At 45.3% G+C, this 18,650-nt stretch overlaps 1 protein-coding gene across 6 annotated transcripts in view; it reads right to left on the reverse strand.

The window, feature by feature from the left end:
• NEK7 (NIMA related kinase 7) overlaps window positions 1-18,650 on the reverse strand; it is a 337,523-nt gene that overhangs the window by 64,758 nt on the left and 254,115 nt on the right. For 4 of the 6 annotated variants that reach the window (XM_069232115.1, XM_069232114.1, XM_069232112.1 and 1 more), the window contains one exon: window positions 6,184-6,297. The exons of the other annotated variants lie outside the window; for them this stretch is intronic. In XM_069232115.1, coding sequence (XP_069088216.1) covers window positions 6,184-6,297 — 114 coding nt within the window. The remainder of the gene's footprint in view (window positions 1-6,183; window positions 6,298-18,650) is intronic. 6 annotated transcript variants of the gene reach the window in all.

Raw genomic sequence — 18,650 nt, forward strand, 5'->3', positions numbered from 1 at the left:
GCTTGCAATAATGATATTGTAGCCACCACACCGGCGTGGGCAGAGGCAACTCCCTCATGTGCTGCTCTGATCAACTCTGGTCTTATGTTTTTATTAGGAAGTACTCGAACTCCCACGCCTGGTATTTTGACTGGTGCGTCAAGGAAGCCTCCCATATTTGGCAGGAAATGCTTTTGGTGAGCCCATGCATTCAGCCGTGACTTTCACCGCAGCCCATATCTCATTGTACGGTTTCGTCCTAGAACGAGCTAGTGCAGCAACAGAAGACATAGCTACTGCTGATTTGGCTGCTTCGTCAGCCAGTGTATTCCCAGCAACATGCGCTGGTGTCCAAGTGTATGTACAACATGGACATTTGGTAGCATTTCCTTCAGATCCGCTACTTCCCCCACAGAAGTCTTTGTTTGATGGTGTTACCTTTAGGATCTCTGATCCCATTCTGGCGCCAGTAATTCAGATATTGATTAAAGGACTGGATACAATATAACGAATCACAGACAATCAGTGTTAGCTGTGCAGGATCTGTATGTTCCAGTGCTATTACCAGAGCCTTTAGCTCTGCTAGTTGTGCAGTGGAATCCCCTAGGGTTTGCGTGAAAGTATGTTATGGATAGAACTTACTACCCTCCATATAGCCGGTTATGACTGCGCAAGCAGCGGAGTATTGATGCTTTGTGCCTATTGCAGGTTGTGCTGAGCCATCGGTGTACTTGACTCTTTGATATTGATCAATAGGCAATTTATATGAGGGAACTGGGTATTTTAGTTCACATTGCAAAAATTCTTGAGTTTGTAACTTTGGGTCAAAAATATATTCAACATCAGTGGCTATCAGAGACGTTGCCCATTGGATCCAACGTGGATGTAATTCTTTAGCATTTGGAATGCCGGCTTTAGTAACAGCCTCAAGGACTGAGATTGGAGATACGATAATAACGCATTTTCCCTGAACCAGTGGTCTTTCTTTAATGATAGCCATCTGAACAGCAGTGAGAATTTTCTCAGTGGTAGCAAAACGTTGTTCTGCTATACAGACCAAATGTGATTTGTATGCAATCAGGACTGTCTCACCCTCATTGAATGTTACATAGGTAAAACCAATGGCACAAGCAACTATTCCGATGACCAGATGTTTTTTATTGTCCCTTGTGTGCAGGTGTTGTGCTGCAAGCATGTATTGTTGCAATGCTCTGAGAATGCGTGTGTGTTCGACTGTCCAGATTTTACTGGAAAAGTCAGGACGTATTAAGTCATATAAAGGTTTTATGCATGATGCGTAATCTGGAGTGTATGTAAAACCCAATAAGGATTGGAGTTTTTTTAATGATATTTGGAGGCTGTAACTGTGCGCATTTTTCTAAGAATTGTGGCGCTAGAGTCTTTTCTTCACTTGATAGTTCGGATCCCAGAAACAGGACTCTAAGGAAGGCTATTTTTTTTTTTTTATTGAATTTATAACCAAGTTCGGCAAATTCAACAACAATGTGGGCTCCCCGCCTTAGATGTTGCAGTAATTCATCGTCCGTGAGGTAGATGTCATCTATAAGGGACAATGCTTCAGGGTAAATGTCGTGCAACATTGAAGTTACATGAGCTACAAACAGTCCTGGACTGTTCTTATACTCCTGTGGTAAACAACACAATTTTTTCTAGGAGCATAGTGCGCTGAAACATGTTAGGTCTCTACTTTTAGGTGCTATATTTTGTCAGAAGAAACCATTGGAAATGTCCTGTGTTGTATTGTATTTTTGCGCACTATGTTGTTCATAAGTGCTGCGCTATGAGAGTTTTGTATAGCATATGTGCGTGTATGACTAAGTGTCTATAGTCTAAGAATATTCTCTATGAATGGTCCGGTTTAGCTACAGGAAATAAAGAATTATTCATTGGTGAGACACAGGGTTCGATTATGCCCTGGTACCACAGTTGTGTGAGGATTTCCCTTGCGGGTGCTTTAGCATCATGTTTTATTGGGCATTGGGGTTGAGGTTGATTTTTAATCGGAATTACATGAAAGGAGGAATCTTTATCCCACTCTACGTGGTTGCGATATAACACGGGTGCATGCACCAATGTCCAATCAATAGCATAGGATTCTGCTAGCTCATTGGGAACAAAGGGCGAGAAAGAAGGTTTGCTAACCTCTTCCCCATATGGGCAGGTACAGACAAATTCAGGTGGGCAATCCTTTTCGGCCAGTAGAATATCATAAATGTTTACGACACGGTCCCAAAAGATTGCGTCTATTGTGCGTTCAATGTCTCCTTCTAACTGTAACATTACTTTGTACACCTTATCAGGCCTGGAGACACGCATGTCCGCAGTTTCAACTTGTAAGAAGTCATCAGTTGCTTTCATCTCCAGATGCTCTTGAAGATTCCAGCGAACTATTGCGACCCCTGCTGCACTGTCTAGAAGAGGGAGTGCCCACTTCTTGTTCTTCAATAGAGCCCTCTTGAGTTGCATGACGAATCACAACTGCTGCCACTTTTTTTCTTTTTAAATTGAGTTTTGTTTTGGGGAAGTTTTTCTTCTTTTTTGAAAGGAACTTCTGTAGAGCATTGTGATTCCTGTCTCGGTTTCACGTACTCAGTTCTTCGCTCTGACCGCCCACCTCTCTCTGTTTTTCGGGTGAGTCCTGAAAGGATTGAGATTGGCGTGTATCAGTATATTGATATCTGTCAGGTGTTTTTATATTATCTCTATTTCCGAGATTATATCTATTCTGTGGGGTCTCCGTATGCAGAGATTCTCCTCTTTCTTTTTTAGGTGTGTTGTTTTTTTTTCATCCCACAGTTTTTTAGAACCCTCAGGTGCTTGCTTGGTAACATCTTTATTAGATTTACCCTGAAACTGTGGTTTTGTGGGTCAGACCCCCAGACTATCTCGACCAATGCTAGAGTAGGTCTCCATGATAATCTTTAGCAGCTCACGTTCTTGATCCTGTAGAGCAACGTCCTGCAACCCCATGCACCCTGCTAGTGCAACTGCTTCCCCTTTAAGGTTGCTTAATATAATTGAAGATACAGTGGTAAAATTGCCCATGAGTTGCATCCCCAAGTCCAGTGCCGGGGCAGCCCTGTATTCATCTTGAATCTGTTTTAACACTTCAGGTAGATTGGCAAGTGTTGGTGTACCATGTGCGGTAGTATAGAGCGTGGCAGATACCATGCCCCCAAGTATTGCAGCTATCTACTGAGGGAACCATCCCAAATGGCAAGCACATAGTTAATATTCTACGTTTATCCTGAGGTCACGTGTGGGGAAATACTGCTTCCAGTGCATTTATTTTTTGAGCTAGCCAAAATGGAATCTCTTCTCATATGGCGGACTCTTTAGCCATGATTGAATGTACAGTCGCAGGATTGATGCCTGGCGTTACTGCATGTGGTTGCGCCGGGGCAGCACGTGCTGGGTTTGTGTTTAATGTTTGCATTACAAACTGTACTAACCGTCGGTATATTTCCATAAGCTCAGCATATAAGCGGCGGACTTCAGCTACCGTCAAGTTTGCTGCATCAGTGTGCGGTGTATATGTGGCCAATAAAGGCCAGGTAGGACCATCATTACTTAGAGGACCTAACCGAATGTATAGGGTTGTATGAGGTAGGGCACCAGCAAGCAAACTATTATGTTCTTGATAACAAAAAGGTATTTCTAAATAAGCGTATGCTCTATATTGTGCAGGTATATTTGCAGGTGTATAGGGATGAAATGTATTTGTGTTCCATCAGCTGCTGGAAATGTGACCCAAGAATAGAAAATTTCTGTTCTATGGGCTGGATGAGCCGCAACAACAAATGTAACAGGACCACCCTGGGCCGTTAGGCCATGTGACAATAAATGTGCAGTAAGGGGTGGTCGCATATTGACTGCAATTGCTACCCGTTGCAGGTTTGCCATGATGAATAGTAAAATGGGGGTTATCCTTATAGGGTTCAAGCTTGAACAACCTACATCTTTATTAGGTGCTCCCTACTAAGCTGAGTAGGAAAATCCTCAATACCACAGAGGTCTCCGTATAGAGTACTGAGGTGTCTTTGCATATAGTGAGACAGAGATACTCGGGAGGACCCGAAAATTAGTGCCTGACCAAATGTTGGCGGCACCATGTTGCGTAGGTTCTCATTATCCTAATGAGACTACTGGATTTGGGTGGCAGAAACACTTGTACTATTGGCAACTGAGTCTGAACCCACACCAGGTGACACCTGTCGACCTAATCTGGGTTTTCTTCCAGCTAACTACCCGTGCCTCATCGCCACCCAGAGCAGGGACGATGGGGGAACCGGGCGCATGACACAAATGACTCCTCAGGGAAATCGTGGTCACTCAGATCTCATCCGTTTCTCTCAGTTACATTAGTCGCACATATAAAAGGACAATCGGAGGCAGAGTATAGTTCAATAAGGTTTTATTGAAGTAACTGCATCTTAGATAATAAAGCATGCACTGCAATAACTATGATGATGAAGCACAATAGGATAAAAATTGTTACAAGGAGAGAAACATAAAAATAACGCTACCTATTTTCACGAACATCACTAAGAACAGTTCCTACCTAGGCTATGTTAGCGCACAGCAGGCAAAGCTCTAAATCTGCCCTTCAGGTTCACCGGGAAGACATTATCCCTCATACCTGAGCAAGAGGCCTATAGTCTATATAAGCAGCTGCAGCGAAGCAATCCGCATACAGTCGTGGTCATCTGGTTGGAATCTCCCTCTAACGTACATGGGTCAAAGTAGTGTTTTTATAATAAAACAGTTGATGTTCCAAGAAAGGATCCCCACGTAAGAGGGTTTATGTTTCTGTGAACATTAGAGACAAAGCGTACCTCTTTTACTAGCAACCTATCTTACTACAGCCTTGAGAAAAGCACAGAGTGAAAGAAATGTCTTGTTTAAGAACGTAGTGCTGACCTAGGCGAAGAACAGCTAGATAGAGAAAATAAAACAAGACCGCAAATGCGGCTATTGTTAAAATAATATAATGGAGCTGGAATAAAACGTATCTAGGTTAAGGTGCACACAGCAGGCATAGTTTCTCAAATAATGTGTATAAAACTATAGCTAAAATGGCTACACAACAGGGTGAGAGGCCCAGTATTTATACCCATATCTGTCTTTGAAGTAGGAAAACTTCAAAAAGATGTCTTTGTAATGCACAAGACCCTGGACCCAGACACGCTCTACGGGGTTGGAGACTGCTTTGAGTCAGGACAGGCAAGGCCCTATTCAGGTGCAAGTGTCATCTCCTTCCACCACTGTAGCGCAAGAAGACCCATTAGTCTGGTGGTGGGACATCAGGATATGCAGGGCACACCTCAGATCCGTTTGTGTGACTGTCTAGAGTGAATGCACAACTGTCATCCTGACCCAGACATGTAATCCACAGACAGGGAGAGACACAGAATGGTTAAGCTTGAAAATGCTAATTTTCTAATAGTGGCATTTTCAAACTTACAATTCAAAAACCAATGTCACCGAAAGATATATTCTTAGATTGTGAATTCAGAGATCCCAAACTCCTCATCTCTATCTGCTCCCAATGGGAAACTACACTTAAAGGTAAGGTAATTCCCATGTTACCCTATGGGGGAGATAGTCCTTGTAATAGTGAAAAATGATTTCAGCAGCATTTCACTATCAGAACATGTAAAACATATCAGTACATTTCCTACCTTTTAAATATACTGCACCCTGCCCATGGGACTGCCTTTGGCCTACCTTAGGGGCCGCTACAGGTAATAAACAGGAAGGTTTGGGTCTGGCAAGTGGGTGCACTTATCAGGACGAAATGGCAGTTTAAAACTGCATACAGACACTTCAGTGAAAGGCCTGAGACATACTTACAGGCCTACTCATGTGGGTGGCACAATTAGTGCTGCAGGCCCACTAGTAGCATTTAATTTACAGGCCACGGGCACACCTGGTGCACTACACTAGGGACTTAATAGTAAATCAAATAAGCCAATCTTGGAGAAACCAATCATCAATATATTTTAGACAGAGCATATGCACTTTAGCACTAGTTAGCAGTGGTTAAGTGTCCAGAGTCCTAACGGCAACAAAAACAGGTCAGAAAAAATAGGAGGAAGACAGCAAAAAGCTTCTGGATAACCTTGCAAAAAGGACCAGGTCCAACACAGATTCACAGAAATACCCATAAAAAGAAACACTTACCTCCTCTGAATAGTGATCCGAAGGTAAAGGAGGATAATCACATTGTTCGATTTTCTTACACAAAGAATACAGGTTCATTTTGTCACCATAGAAAGGGCTTTGTAGTGCAGCCATCTAGAGAAAACAGATAGATTTAGGGATTTTCTACGCTATCTCATATAGCCATCATTTCAGAGCCCCAGGCAATATGGATGTGACCTCAAACAGCTTCTGAAGGGTATGTTTCCTATATACTTATGACACAAACACATGAAGCCTAAAGCTATAACCCTTCCCTTTCTAAGCAGTTCTCCCTGCTAAGATGCCTTATTAAATATTCATCTAGCTTGACGGATCTGGCACCAAGAGGTGTAATATGAGGAAAACTGCAAATAGGGGGAGCAAGAATGAGTTACTGTTGTATCATATGAATACTTGCTGTTCAAAAGTATTCTACCCTGCGGAATTCATTGCCTTATTTTCAGAGGTGCTTGTTTGAAAGCAAAACTGAGGATGTCAACGTGCTGCACAGAAGCAGAGAACCCATCCCAAGAGTGTATAAATAGTAACTCCCAAGTCTAATCATCCGGTCATCTTGCCAGCCAAAACCCTCTGAGACACCCAACGCCATTGTCCACCAATAAAACTGGAATTCTCAGCCATAATTTTGAATGAGCCACAAACCCCACCCCTATTGGTCCTCCAATCATTAGACCGTTGCATCCATTCATTATGTTCAAACTGGTGCTAGGGTCAGATTCTACCCATATACAGGCTTCCTTAGAAAGATCCCTCTCAATCTGTGACATTTTCAGTTCTAAAATCAAAGACTTATGCTTAACAGCTTTAGCTTCAATGACCACAAACTTCATAAATGCCTCACTCTGCATTATACACGATTAAGTCACAGCACTCCTAAAAAAAAAAAAAAAAAAAAGTCAAATGCAGTCACCACAAGGGCTCCATCACAGGGCGCCGGAGCAAAACAAAACCACTAGATTTAATTATGTCACAACTATCCCCCGCCACTTATTTTCTGAGTGAAGACCTATAAGGCTTTTGACAGTGGTATGGAAACCACTAATATAAACATCAGAGGAGAGATGCTCAACTCACAGGACAAAGGCCAAGAAACACTGATATTCTAGACCTTTCTGTTACACCTAGACCTAAGGCATTAAGATCGTTGAGCATAACACTCTCTCCTCAAAAGGCTGTTGTCATATGCAAGAGAGGGTGGAAAAGCATTTACACAACTAATTTTGTGCCCCATTCCATCTATCAGGTAGATTTGGTTCTTTTTCGCTTCACAACTAGTGTTATTCTATGTGGAGGTGAAAGGTTATGCACTTTCTACAACAAATTTCAATGCCTATCAGGTATAACGTATTCTTGATTCTCGTATTCTGGATGATCAGAATGTCAGTTATCATCTATGTGCAGATGTAGCTCCAATACATTTTAAACTGGAGGAAAGAATAAGGACTGTTCAATCAGTTATCAAACTCCTTGATGGAAATTCATATTTGCATCCATCATACCTGACATTGCATGAACAGTCAGAAGAAAATGTTCTTGTGGGTCCAGTGGCCCCGTTCACCCCTTCGTTTTGCTTGACCAAACACCTAGGGTCTGCCTCCAAAGCAAGTTCAAAGGTCACTACATGGAAGGTGCTTCAAACAGTAATCACACCTTCACGTCTCATATAAACTAAGCCACTTAATATGGCTTCAGCCATTCATGATTGAATCAGGAAATCCTTCTTTTCTTCCAATTTCCCCAAAGGATTAAACAACCCTCTACTGTGATATTATCTAGCCTCGATAATTATAACTGATCCACTAGACAAAGTGCAAAGGACTGAGATTCAGGCAATAAGGCTCATTTGCAATCTAAGACTCAAATATCCTATCAGCCTCACCCTCAGATTACCACTGTAAGAAATTGAGTTATTGACAGAGAGGTCGACGTCCCACTCAAACAACAACCACAGGCCTTGTCAGGGTGAACCATAAAAGTCACTAGATTGACCTGAGCTGAACTGGCACGAAGCAAACAGGCTTACGTTAGGCAATGTGCAAAGTTTTTATGCAGCGCATAAACAATAATACAGGGAAAGTAACACAAGTAACACAAGAAACATCTTAAGTCAATTTAGAAATGCAGAGTACATATTAATAAATAAAATTATACCAAAACAACATCAAAACAGTAGAACTGGAGCTATCGTTTTAGTGAAAATAACGCAAAGAAGCAGGAAGCATCATTAACGGCAATCTGGTCATACTAGTCTAGAGAAAGTCACAAGTTCAGCCACCGTGATGGAGTGTGGGTTGTACATAGGGACCAGGTTAGTCTCGATTAAGAGTTACTTTCTCCAGTCAGGTTCGAAGAGTTCTGTTTGCATTGTAGAGAAGGCTGCAAGGATGAGGATTTTGGCATGATGACCAGGTCGAGCGTTGTGGATGATCATTGCTGTAGCGTGAACAGGTGCCCAACGCTTTGGATTGGAGGACTATTGTGGACGGTTGCTATCGGCGCAAACAGCAGATTGTACTGGAGGTTTGTGCTGGTGGTTGTCAAGGGGATCAGAGTTTGCAAAGAACCCAAATTTGAGGAGTTTCAATTTTTTCCCAGGTGGAATTATCACTGATGCCAGTCAAGGTTTGAGGACCTAGGGGGCACCACTTGGGGAACAGCACTCACTCCAGAAGAGGACTCCAGCAGGGGAATGCAGAAACAGTTGGTGCTGGCCACAGGAAGCTTGTGCCCCTGTAGCACACACAAGAGGTCAGCCAACAGACCTTTAGTGTCACTCAGGGTAGCCTGGGATAAAAGCAAGCAGGTTCAATCTTTTTTCTTCAGACAGCAAGGCAGTCCCTACAGCAGCGGGGTAGGCCTTCTGGCAGCAGGGCAGTCGTAATGAATCTTCCACAGATCCAAGAGTGTTCATGTGGGGAATTCCCTTTCCTACCCCCAAAACTAGTCCTGGTCAGTCCTTCTCTTTGTCCTGGCTCCCAACTGTTTAGGGTACAAAAGGTAAGGACAGTACTCATGTCAATCAATCAATCAATCAGGCATTAGTAAAGCACACTTCTCACCGTGAGGGTCTCAAGGCGCTGAGGAGGGGAGAGGGGGAAAAAGGGGAGAGGGATGTGCTGCTACTGCTCGAGCAGCCAGGCTTTGAGAAGTTTCCTGAAGGTAAGGAGGTCTTTGGTCTGGCGCAGGTGGGTGTGAAGAGTGTTGCATGTTTTGGCGGCGAGGTGCGAGAATGATCTACCGCCGGTTGCATCTACAGAAGCGTGGGACGCTTGCAAGGGCGAGGATGGCGGAGCAAAGATGCCGGGTCGGGGTGTAGAAGGAGAGTCATCAGGTTCCAATGTATGTGCTGCAGGCAGAGCCCATCGAAATGTAATCACAGCAGGGGACAGCTCATCTTCTGCCACTCTGTCATGAAAACCCTCTCCACTCACAGCTAGGTTTCCTTTGTCTCACTGTTTGGAAGAAATACACAAGCCATTTACAGTCATGTGACTGAGGACACTGACAAAATGGCACAGTTGGATGGCCACGAAGATGCCAACTTTCTAATAGTGCCATTTTCAAAACTGTAACTTATCAGTTACTTACCTTTGATATTGCCTTATCTGGTATAGACTATCTTGTTGCAAATTCTTTACCGCTCAATAATCCTTAGTGGTCAAACTGGATCCGGAAAATCTTCAGTAGTACCTCTGCACACCTGTATGTGGCATTGTTTGGCTCGACATCAGCTGTGCTACCCTAATGCACTGTCAGTTTCTTATCAAGACTTTCTATTTCATAAGGACAGAGCCAAGAAAAATGCTGACACTGGGGCTTATTGCTACAGCCCTAAGAAGAGTGACCCTGTGAAATCAGTTCGCAGAGTTGGAAGGATCGGAAAGGAACCTGGGTCTAGACAGAGTCTCTACTAGAAAAGGCGTTATCAGAGGTACGTAACTGTTCAACTGACACAGACTTCTAGCCAATGATTCCTTTTCTAAGAATAGATACTGAAGCAATACTTCTCCGGAGGTCTGTGAAGTAGATTAAACCAGAAAGTTCTGCAGGACTGAAAGTGCCTGACCATCCATACAGTTATGTTTGGTGAACGTGTGCAAGGAGACATACGTTGTTGCCTCACAGTTGTTCAGGACAGGGACTCCACAAACTACCAAAGTGATCACGGCCTGGGCTTTGGTAGAATGAGCATGCAAGCACTCAGAGGGATGCTTCTTCCCCAATGCGCAGAAAATCTTTATGCAGAGAACAATCCTTCATGAGATTATCCTTTTCTGCGAGGCATTCCCTTTCTTGGCCCTGACATATCCTACAAAGAACTGATCGTCCACCTGTAACTATTTTGTACAATTGAGGTAGAAAGAAAGCGCTCTTTTAGGGTATAGACTCCCTCCTCTTCTTTAAAAGGGTGAGGCAGAGCAAAGAAGGTAAGCAAGGTGTTGTTCCGACCTACATGAAAAGGCGTCACAACTTTCGGGAGGAAGGAGGCACAGGTCCTTAGAACCAGCTTGTCTGGGTAAAAGGTGGTACAGGGAGGATGTACAGAGTGCCTGCAGTTTGCTGACCCACCTGGCCGATGTTATGGTCACTAGAAAAGCAGCCTTGATGATACGTAAGCGGAGCGGGCAGTTGTGCAGTTGTTCAAAAGGCTTGTGCATATTAAAGGTCCGGACAGGCTGAGATCCCACTTGTGCATGATGAATGGTCTGGGAGGAAACATCTGTTGGAGACCTTTGAGGTATCTAGTCACAATAGGAGAATTAAAGAAAGAAGGCTGGTCCCGCAGAAGCAAAAAAGCCGAAAAGGTGGATATGTAAAATTTAAAAGTGCCCGAAGCAGAGCCCTGCTAAGCCAGGAAAAGAACAAAACAGAACCGGAGACAGAGGGTCAGAAAAAGGATCAATATCTGTGGATAAACACCATGGCACAAACTTCACAGATTTCAGAAGAAAGGTCAAAAGCTGTCAACTGTAGCTGCTCAATCACCAAACATGAAGGCAGAATGTGTGCAGGTGCGAATGCAAAACCCTTCCTTACAATTAAGATAGAACACCAACGCTGTTTTTGGATCCAGACGGTGGCGTCTCTCCTCCTCATGAGAATGATGTGGGGGTGCATAAAAAGTAGGTAAAGGTATGGATTGGCCTACATAAAAAGATGCGATAACCTTGGGAAGAAAGGAGGCCCTTGTGGGTAGTACTACCTTGTCAGGATGTACAGACCAGAATGGCAGCTTGTAAGAGAGCCTGAAGCTCACTCACTCTGCAAGCAGAAGCGATAGCCACCAGGAAGATAGTTTTGAGGGTAAGGAGCCGCAAGGGACAATTGTGTAACAGCTCAAAGGGAGCACACATCAAATAAGTGAGGACAAGATTGAGAGCCCACTGAGGCATGATAAATGGAGTGTGAGGGTAGAAGTTGACCTTTAAGAAATCTACCTACAGTAGGGCATTTGAAAAGAGAAGGTTGATCTGGCAATCTAAGAAAAGACGAGATAGCTGATTAGTAGCCTTTAAGTGTGCCCAAAGCAGAACCTTGACGGGCTAACAAAAGAATGAATAGGAGAACCTCAGAAAGAGGGGCAGAGAGAGGATCAACGGATTTGTCCGTGCACCGTGCCACAAATTTGTGCCAATGACAGGGGCATACCATTTTGGTGGAGGGAAGCCTGGCTGCCCAGGTAACATCGCAGACTTCGGGTGAAAGCTCAAAAGCCGTCAACTGCCACCGCTCAATCTCCACGTAAGAAGGGGGAGACTGGACAGGTTTGGGTGAAGAACCGTCCCTTGCTGCTCAGACAGAAGATTCTCCTGAAGAGGCAGTCTGATGATCTGTGGCTATGCTCAGCAGCTCTGAGTACCAAACTCTTCATAGCCAGTCCAGAGCCACAAGAATGACTTGGGCCAGCTCGTTCTTGATCTTCTTGAGAACTCTGGGCAGAAGTGGTATCAGTGGAAAGGCGTACAGGAGGCCTCCACTTGAGACGAAAGGTGTCGCAGAGCGAGAACCACCTTGGAAAATCCAACACGCAAAACTGCAGACATTGCGTGTTCTCTGCGGAGGTGAACAGATCTAACTAAGGCTCTCCCCTCTGTTGAAAGAGACCTTGGCCACCTCAGGATGGAGATGCCATTCGTGATCAACTATGCATCGATGACTGAGTTCGTCTGCTCTGGTGTTCAGAGAGCCTGTCAAATGTTAAACCACTAGGAAAATGCCCTGATGTTCCAAAGGCGAGGAGCCTCTTGACAAATGGCCCACGACCCCACTCTGACCTGTTTGTTGAAGTACCACATGGCGGTGGTGTTGTCGGTGAACACCTGCACCACTTTCCCTTTGACAGAATGAAGGAATGCTTTCAATGCAAGCTGAATTGCCCAGAGCTCTTAACGATTGATGTGTAGCCCGGACTCCGCCAGAGATCAGAGGCCTCTGATCTCCGCCCCTCCCATGTTGCCACCCCATCCCTCAAGTGACGCATCTGTTGCGACAGAGCTGGTTGGGGAAGGGAGAGGGATCTGCCATTGACCCAATGCCGATTTGGAAGCCACACTGTATTCCCCTGGTGCCGCGCCCACTGGAACTTCAGATCCCAGTGCAGAGCCCGCATATGCGATCTGGCATTTGGTACTCACAGGATGCAGGAAGCCATGAGGCCCAGCAGCCTCCGAGTCATTCTCACCGAAACCTGGGATAGAGGTTGAAACATCGGAATTATAGCTCGAATATCCCGGACTCGCTGACTTGGAGGATAGGCCTGAAACTGCGCTGTGTCCAGAAGGGCTCTGATGAAAGTGAGCATCTGAGAGGGAGCCAGGCATGTTTATAATGAACCCCAGTGAATGCAGAAGGTTTGTTGTGGTCTGATGGTGGGAGACGACTTTATGGGGTGTGTCTAACTTCAACAGCCAGACGTCGAGGTAGGGAAAGAATGAAATTCCCGACCTGCCCAGATGAGCTGCGACCACCACCATAACTTTCGTGAACACCGAGAGGTGCTGGAATAGCTGAAGGGGAGCACGGTAAACTGAAAGTGCTCGTGACCTACTACGAATCGTAGGTAACGTCTGTGGGCAGGCAAGATGGGGATAGGAAAATAAGTATCTTGCAAGCCTAACGCCACCATCCAGTCTCCTGGGTCCAAGGCAGAAAGGACATGAGCCAAGGTGAGCAGTTTCTCCTTCCTGAGGAAGAAATTAAGGGTTCTGAGGTTGAGGATAGGATGCAGGTTTGGTCCTTCTTGGGCACCAGAAAGTAGCGGTAATAGCAACCACAGCCTACTTCTGATGCAGGAACCCTCTTTATGGCCCCCTTGGCCAAAAGAGCAGTAACTTCCTCGTGGAGAAGCGCTAAATGATCCTCCGTTAGAGCACCAAATGATGAAGGCATGACCAGAGGGGAGGTCTTGAAGGGGAGGGAGAAGCCCCTTCGGATAATCTGCAAAACCCACCTGTCCGTTGTGATGGATTCCCAGTGGGGCAGGAGATGGCTGATACTGCCACCAACTGGTCTGAGGTGGGGGAACGGACCAGGAAGGTTTGGAGGCTGCATCCGGGGGTGGGGGTGGACTGAGCAGACCTCTGGCTCCCTGTTCCACAAGCCCGTGGAATTCCATGTCCCCGGCCGCGAAAGGCAGACTGGTGGGGCAGAGGGGCAGTAGAAAGTCCAAGAGATCAAGCCGTAGCCTGGGAGTCCTTGAATCTCTCCAGTGCCAAGTCCACCTTATCTCTGAAGAGATGAGCGCCATGAAAGGGCATGACCATGAGAGTCTGTTGGACATCCCGTGAAAAACCAGAAGTTCGTTACCAGACGTGGCATCGTAATGCCACTGTCGACGCAACCGATCTGCCCAGAATTGGTCGTGTCCAGCCCACATTTTACGGTGAACTTGGCAGCATCTCTCCCATCTGCAAGAGTCTGGAAGACGATCCCATTGGCCTCCTCTGGGATCTGCGGCACAACTTGCATGACTGTGTCCCACAAGAAGTGGGTAACAGCCCAAAAGGCATGCGGTGTTCACCGACCTCAATGCCAGACTGGAGGAAGAAACATCTTCTCAAGATTATCCAGCCTTTTTGATTCCCTTTCCGGGGGAGCGGAAGGGACTGTACCAGATGACCAGGATGCCTGAATGACCAAGCTCTCAGGCATGGGGTGTTGGGTAAGTAACTTAGGGTCATTTGAGTGGGCTGATGGCGGGGAGCGATTGCCCTATTCTCAGGAGCCCTGAGCTGGGTCTGGAATAGGTACCCAGTCCAGTGAAGGCTTTGTTAAATGGAAGGAGAGGTTCCTAAGCAGAGGCTCTGGGCTGAACCACCTCTGTCAGGAGATTAGTCCTGCCCACAAAAGTAGGCAGCTCAAGGCCAAGGACCTCAGTCGCTCTACTGAACACCATGGAATAAGAAGCTCCCTCCGTAGTAGCCACGGTAGGATGAGACCGCATGCCAGTATCTGGGGAGATATTAAGACCGCTGGTGTAACCCAATTCCTGCCCGGTCCATATTCTCATCTTGCTGGTATTTATAAGGGTCCAGCAACCCCTCCAACCCTTCCTCATATTCATACCCAAATAAAAAAGGGTCTGACTCTGACCTGGGGTGGCTAGGCCCCGGTAAGAGTCGGAATTGGCGTCGACCAATTCCATTCTAGCTCTGTGTCGCCAGGGATCAGGATTGGGCCGATGTCTATTATGGGCCCAAAAGACGTTGGGAGTGTCTACGATTTCTATGGCGCCGGGGAAGGTCTCAGTGGTGCGTCCAGACGCTGTCCGGAGGGACCTTGGGTGGCTGGTGCCGAAGCAGCCCGCACAGAACCTGAAGGGCCTGCCATCCAAGCGACAGGGTGAAGACGAAGAATGCCTAGCCTCCTTCTTCTTCTTAACAGAGTGCCCCAGTGATTTGGAAGACTCCGAGGCCGGTATCGAGACCTTCCCCTCGAGTGAGACCGGGAACAATGCAGAGTCGAGCATCAGGCCGCCATGAGCTTAAGGGACCGATCCCTCAAAGCTTTTGGGTGCATGACCCGGCACGAGGAGCACTACTTCAGGTCATGGTCGCGCTCCAGACATCACAAACCGACATGATGCGGATCAGTCACTGTCATCGGTGACAATCCTCGCAAGGCCTGAACCCAGTCTTCGGGGACATACTTAGACCCACCAAAAGTCACCAGAAAATTTGACAAAAATGTCAAGGCCGGTGAAAAAGTGACCATGGTAGTTCTTTTCCGCATCAGCGCGTGGAACAGAAAGAAGAGAATTGAAGTTACCGCGCCCAGGTGGTGCCTATATTCGATCCCAAAGTCATCACATCGACCATGACACCACAACGGACGCAGATATCAATTCTTTGTCTTTTGAATTTTACATCCCAATCATTGTCTACGTATCAACGTACCATGCTAAATCTTTGGGTTGATATTCAGATGTTTGTCTACCACCCCTCACCCGCAGCACTGTGTTGGGGGAAATCAATGGTTTTAGTGTTTTACAAACACTACATATTACTAAATAAGACTCCTTGGGTGATTATAGTACACTGGGTTGTACAAGAGACCCTTCCCCCTACGCTGGGGTATTCAGGCTCCTGGATAATCTCAATCGAGTCAAGAAGCTGCTCTCGACACAGTAACGTTTTTATAGCAAATTCTTTATTGAGTTTTCAAATAACCGCAATACTAATCCACAATCACAGAGATTAACACGAGGCTCCACTGACTCTGGATGACATTTCTATATCCATTGAAGAGGACCTTGGCTTGCTTCAGTAAATGTATTTTAGAAACTGTCAAAGTATGCAATCTCACAGATTTTATTGCAAAATAACATGGGCCATGTAAGGTTTAAAGGCATGGGTCTCATGAAATACGCCTTGATATTTAGAACTGTGAAATTAAGTGAGGAAGATTCGCAGGGCAAAATATGTCAGAAAGTAGAAAAGTGTGCATATTGTTTGGCAATCATCTGCCATTTATTTAACTTTAAATTAGGGTTTTGCTTCAATTCTTCCCTACATCGAAGCATTACTCCTCCTGCTGCTCAATTGGAAGGAAAAAATGAAAAAAACGATCTGCCTAGCCAAGCCAAATCAGTAGGATAGACCTGGCCATGACTGTGTTGGCACCTACTTGATAATTATAAGAATTAACAATGTAGTATGTTTTTTAGTTTAGTACTGCTAGGACTGGAGTGCTTACCCGTGTTATGTGCCAAGAAAGAGGTCAGATGAAAAGTCCCTGATAAAGTACCTGAGGTGGATGACTGCAAGATATGAATAAAGGCTTATCTTTTGGAAACCTACTTCATTTTTCATTAAAACTGATTGGACAATGCCAGAATGGCAATTTCAGACCCCAATTCTGCTGCATAATGCACAGCCTTAAGTGGATGATGGTTTAAACAGATATATTGGATGTTATTCTGGAAAAACTAAATGATGTTATGAGATAAAGTCTCAATAGTTCGAACATCTTCAATGGTACAAAACATAACTGTAAAGTAATGTTGGGACAATTACACAAGATCTTCCTGGACCTTATACTTTCCTATATATCCTCAAACATCAAGTCAAGTAGTCCGGATTTTATTTTTCCTGGGGGGGAGGGTTAAATAAAAAAAAAAAATTTGGTGGTAAAAAAACACCATGAATGATGTTTTTTGGGTAATGATGTTTTTTGTAGAGACTATCTAAAAGTGAGTGACACCTTAGAAACTCCATCACATAGAAGTGCTGTGATTGTGCATTTTCAGTGTCTGCAAACAGATTGGAGTGACGTTCCTCCCTATTCTCGGAAGAGACTTTTCAACACTTCTGGATGTATTTGTGACATATAAGCGCCAAGAGCATAGGTTGGTCTCTCTGGCATTCAATGATCCAGTCAGGTGGTTTACCACCAGGAAGACCCCGTGGTTGACCTGCCAGTTCCAGAGGCGCAAGGTCTCCCGAAAGTCCAGAAACCCACCCACCCCTGTTTGACGCAGTACTACATGGCAATGGTATTGCCTTTGAAAACCTGTACCAGCTTACCCTTGGTGAATAGAAGAAAGGCTTCGAAGGGAAAAGCAAAAAACTGAATCGTGTTCAGAATGGCTTAGATGAAGAGAGTTTCTGAGAAGGAGTCATGTGTGTCTTCTGCACGCTGAGGGTGAACCTCAAAGATGACAGAAGGTTTGCTGTAGTCTGGTGGGGGCGACCCCTGCCTGGGGCAAGCTTGCATTCAGACAGTTGTCGAGGTAGGGGAAAACTGGCGCCCCTGAACTCTGAAGATGCGCTGCTACCACCACCATCACTTCTGCAAACATGCAAGGGCACTCCTGTGCCCAAAAGGGAGCACACAAACTGAAAATGTTTCCGTGGCATCACAAACTGTAGGTGGCATTAAAGGGTCTGCAGAATGGGTATATGGAAATAGACTTCCTGCAGGTCCCACCCACCATCCTGTCTACAGGGTCGAGGTCAGACTAGATGATGGCCAGTGTGAGCATTTTGAACTTTTCCTTCCGGAGGAAGGCGTTAAGAGGGTGCAGGTCCAAACTAGGATGGAGGCCTCCATCCTTTTTGGGCACCAGAAAGCATCAGGAATAGCAATCCTGAAAGATTAAAGGGCCTTCTTCAAGAAGTGTTGCAGCACAAAACAACTGCCCCAGGATGGAGATCAGTGATTTTCCACAAGATTCCCTAGGGCAGAGCCCACTAAAGATGGAAGAATCATTGAACAGCTTGCATTTGTCATCAAGGCACAGGAAAAAGAAAGAAACAGGAGATGGGCAGGAGCTACAGGACTTTGAGCCACCCGACTAGCTCAGTCCCAAAACATTAGGGTCATATCCTTAATGTCTGAGCTTCTCTGAGCAGATGGGAAAGCTTTGAGGGAAACCATATACAGCTTCTGCCCCAATGAAGAGGACGTGTTTTCTAGGCTGGAGGCAAGACTCAGGGTGGTCAAAGGAGAAGTCCAAGTCAAACAGGAGGGAGATAGAGCACTGAAAATAGTCTGACAATGTGAAGCAAGCCTGACCTTCAGCAGTCAGTCATCGAGGTATGGAAAAACATTTAAACAGACCGGCAATTAAGCACCACTGCAGAACCAGTAAATGAAAATACATGTCTGGTAGGGTCTAACAACATCGTCTAGTCTTTAAAATCCAGGGCCAAGATGACTTCAAAAGCACACATCTTCAATTTTTCCTTGCGAAGTAAAACAAAAAAAAAGTTCAGAACACAAAGATCAAAAATAGAATTAAAGACCTTGTCTTTCTTGTTGAGCTGGAAGCAACATAACAGCCCTGTGCAATCTCTTCCTCTGGAACAATCTATATTGCTGCCTTCTTCAGAAGTGTCAGAACCTCCTACTAGTGAATGCAGACCTGCAACAGAGGGTGCAGAGCAAAAAAGAGGAATTAGGGATTGAGACTCATCAAAACGAACGGAGTGTGCAGTTTTGACTAT

The sequence above is a fragment of the Pleurodeles waltl genome, chromosome 4_2 (assembly GCF_031143425.1).
Source record: "Pleurodeles waltl isolate 20211129_DDA chromosome 4_2, aPleWal1.hap1.20221129, whole genome shotgun sequence".
NCBI classification, from domain to species: Eukaryota; Metazoa; Chordata; class Amphibia; order Caudata; family Salamandridae; genus Pleurodeles; species Pleurodeles waltl.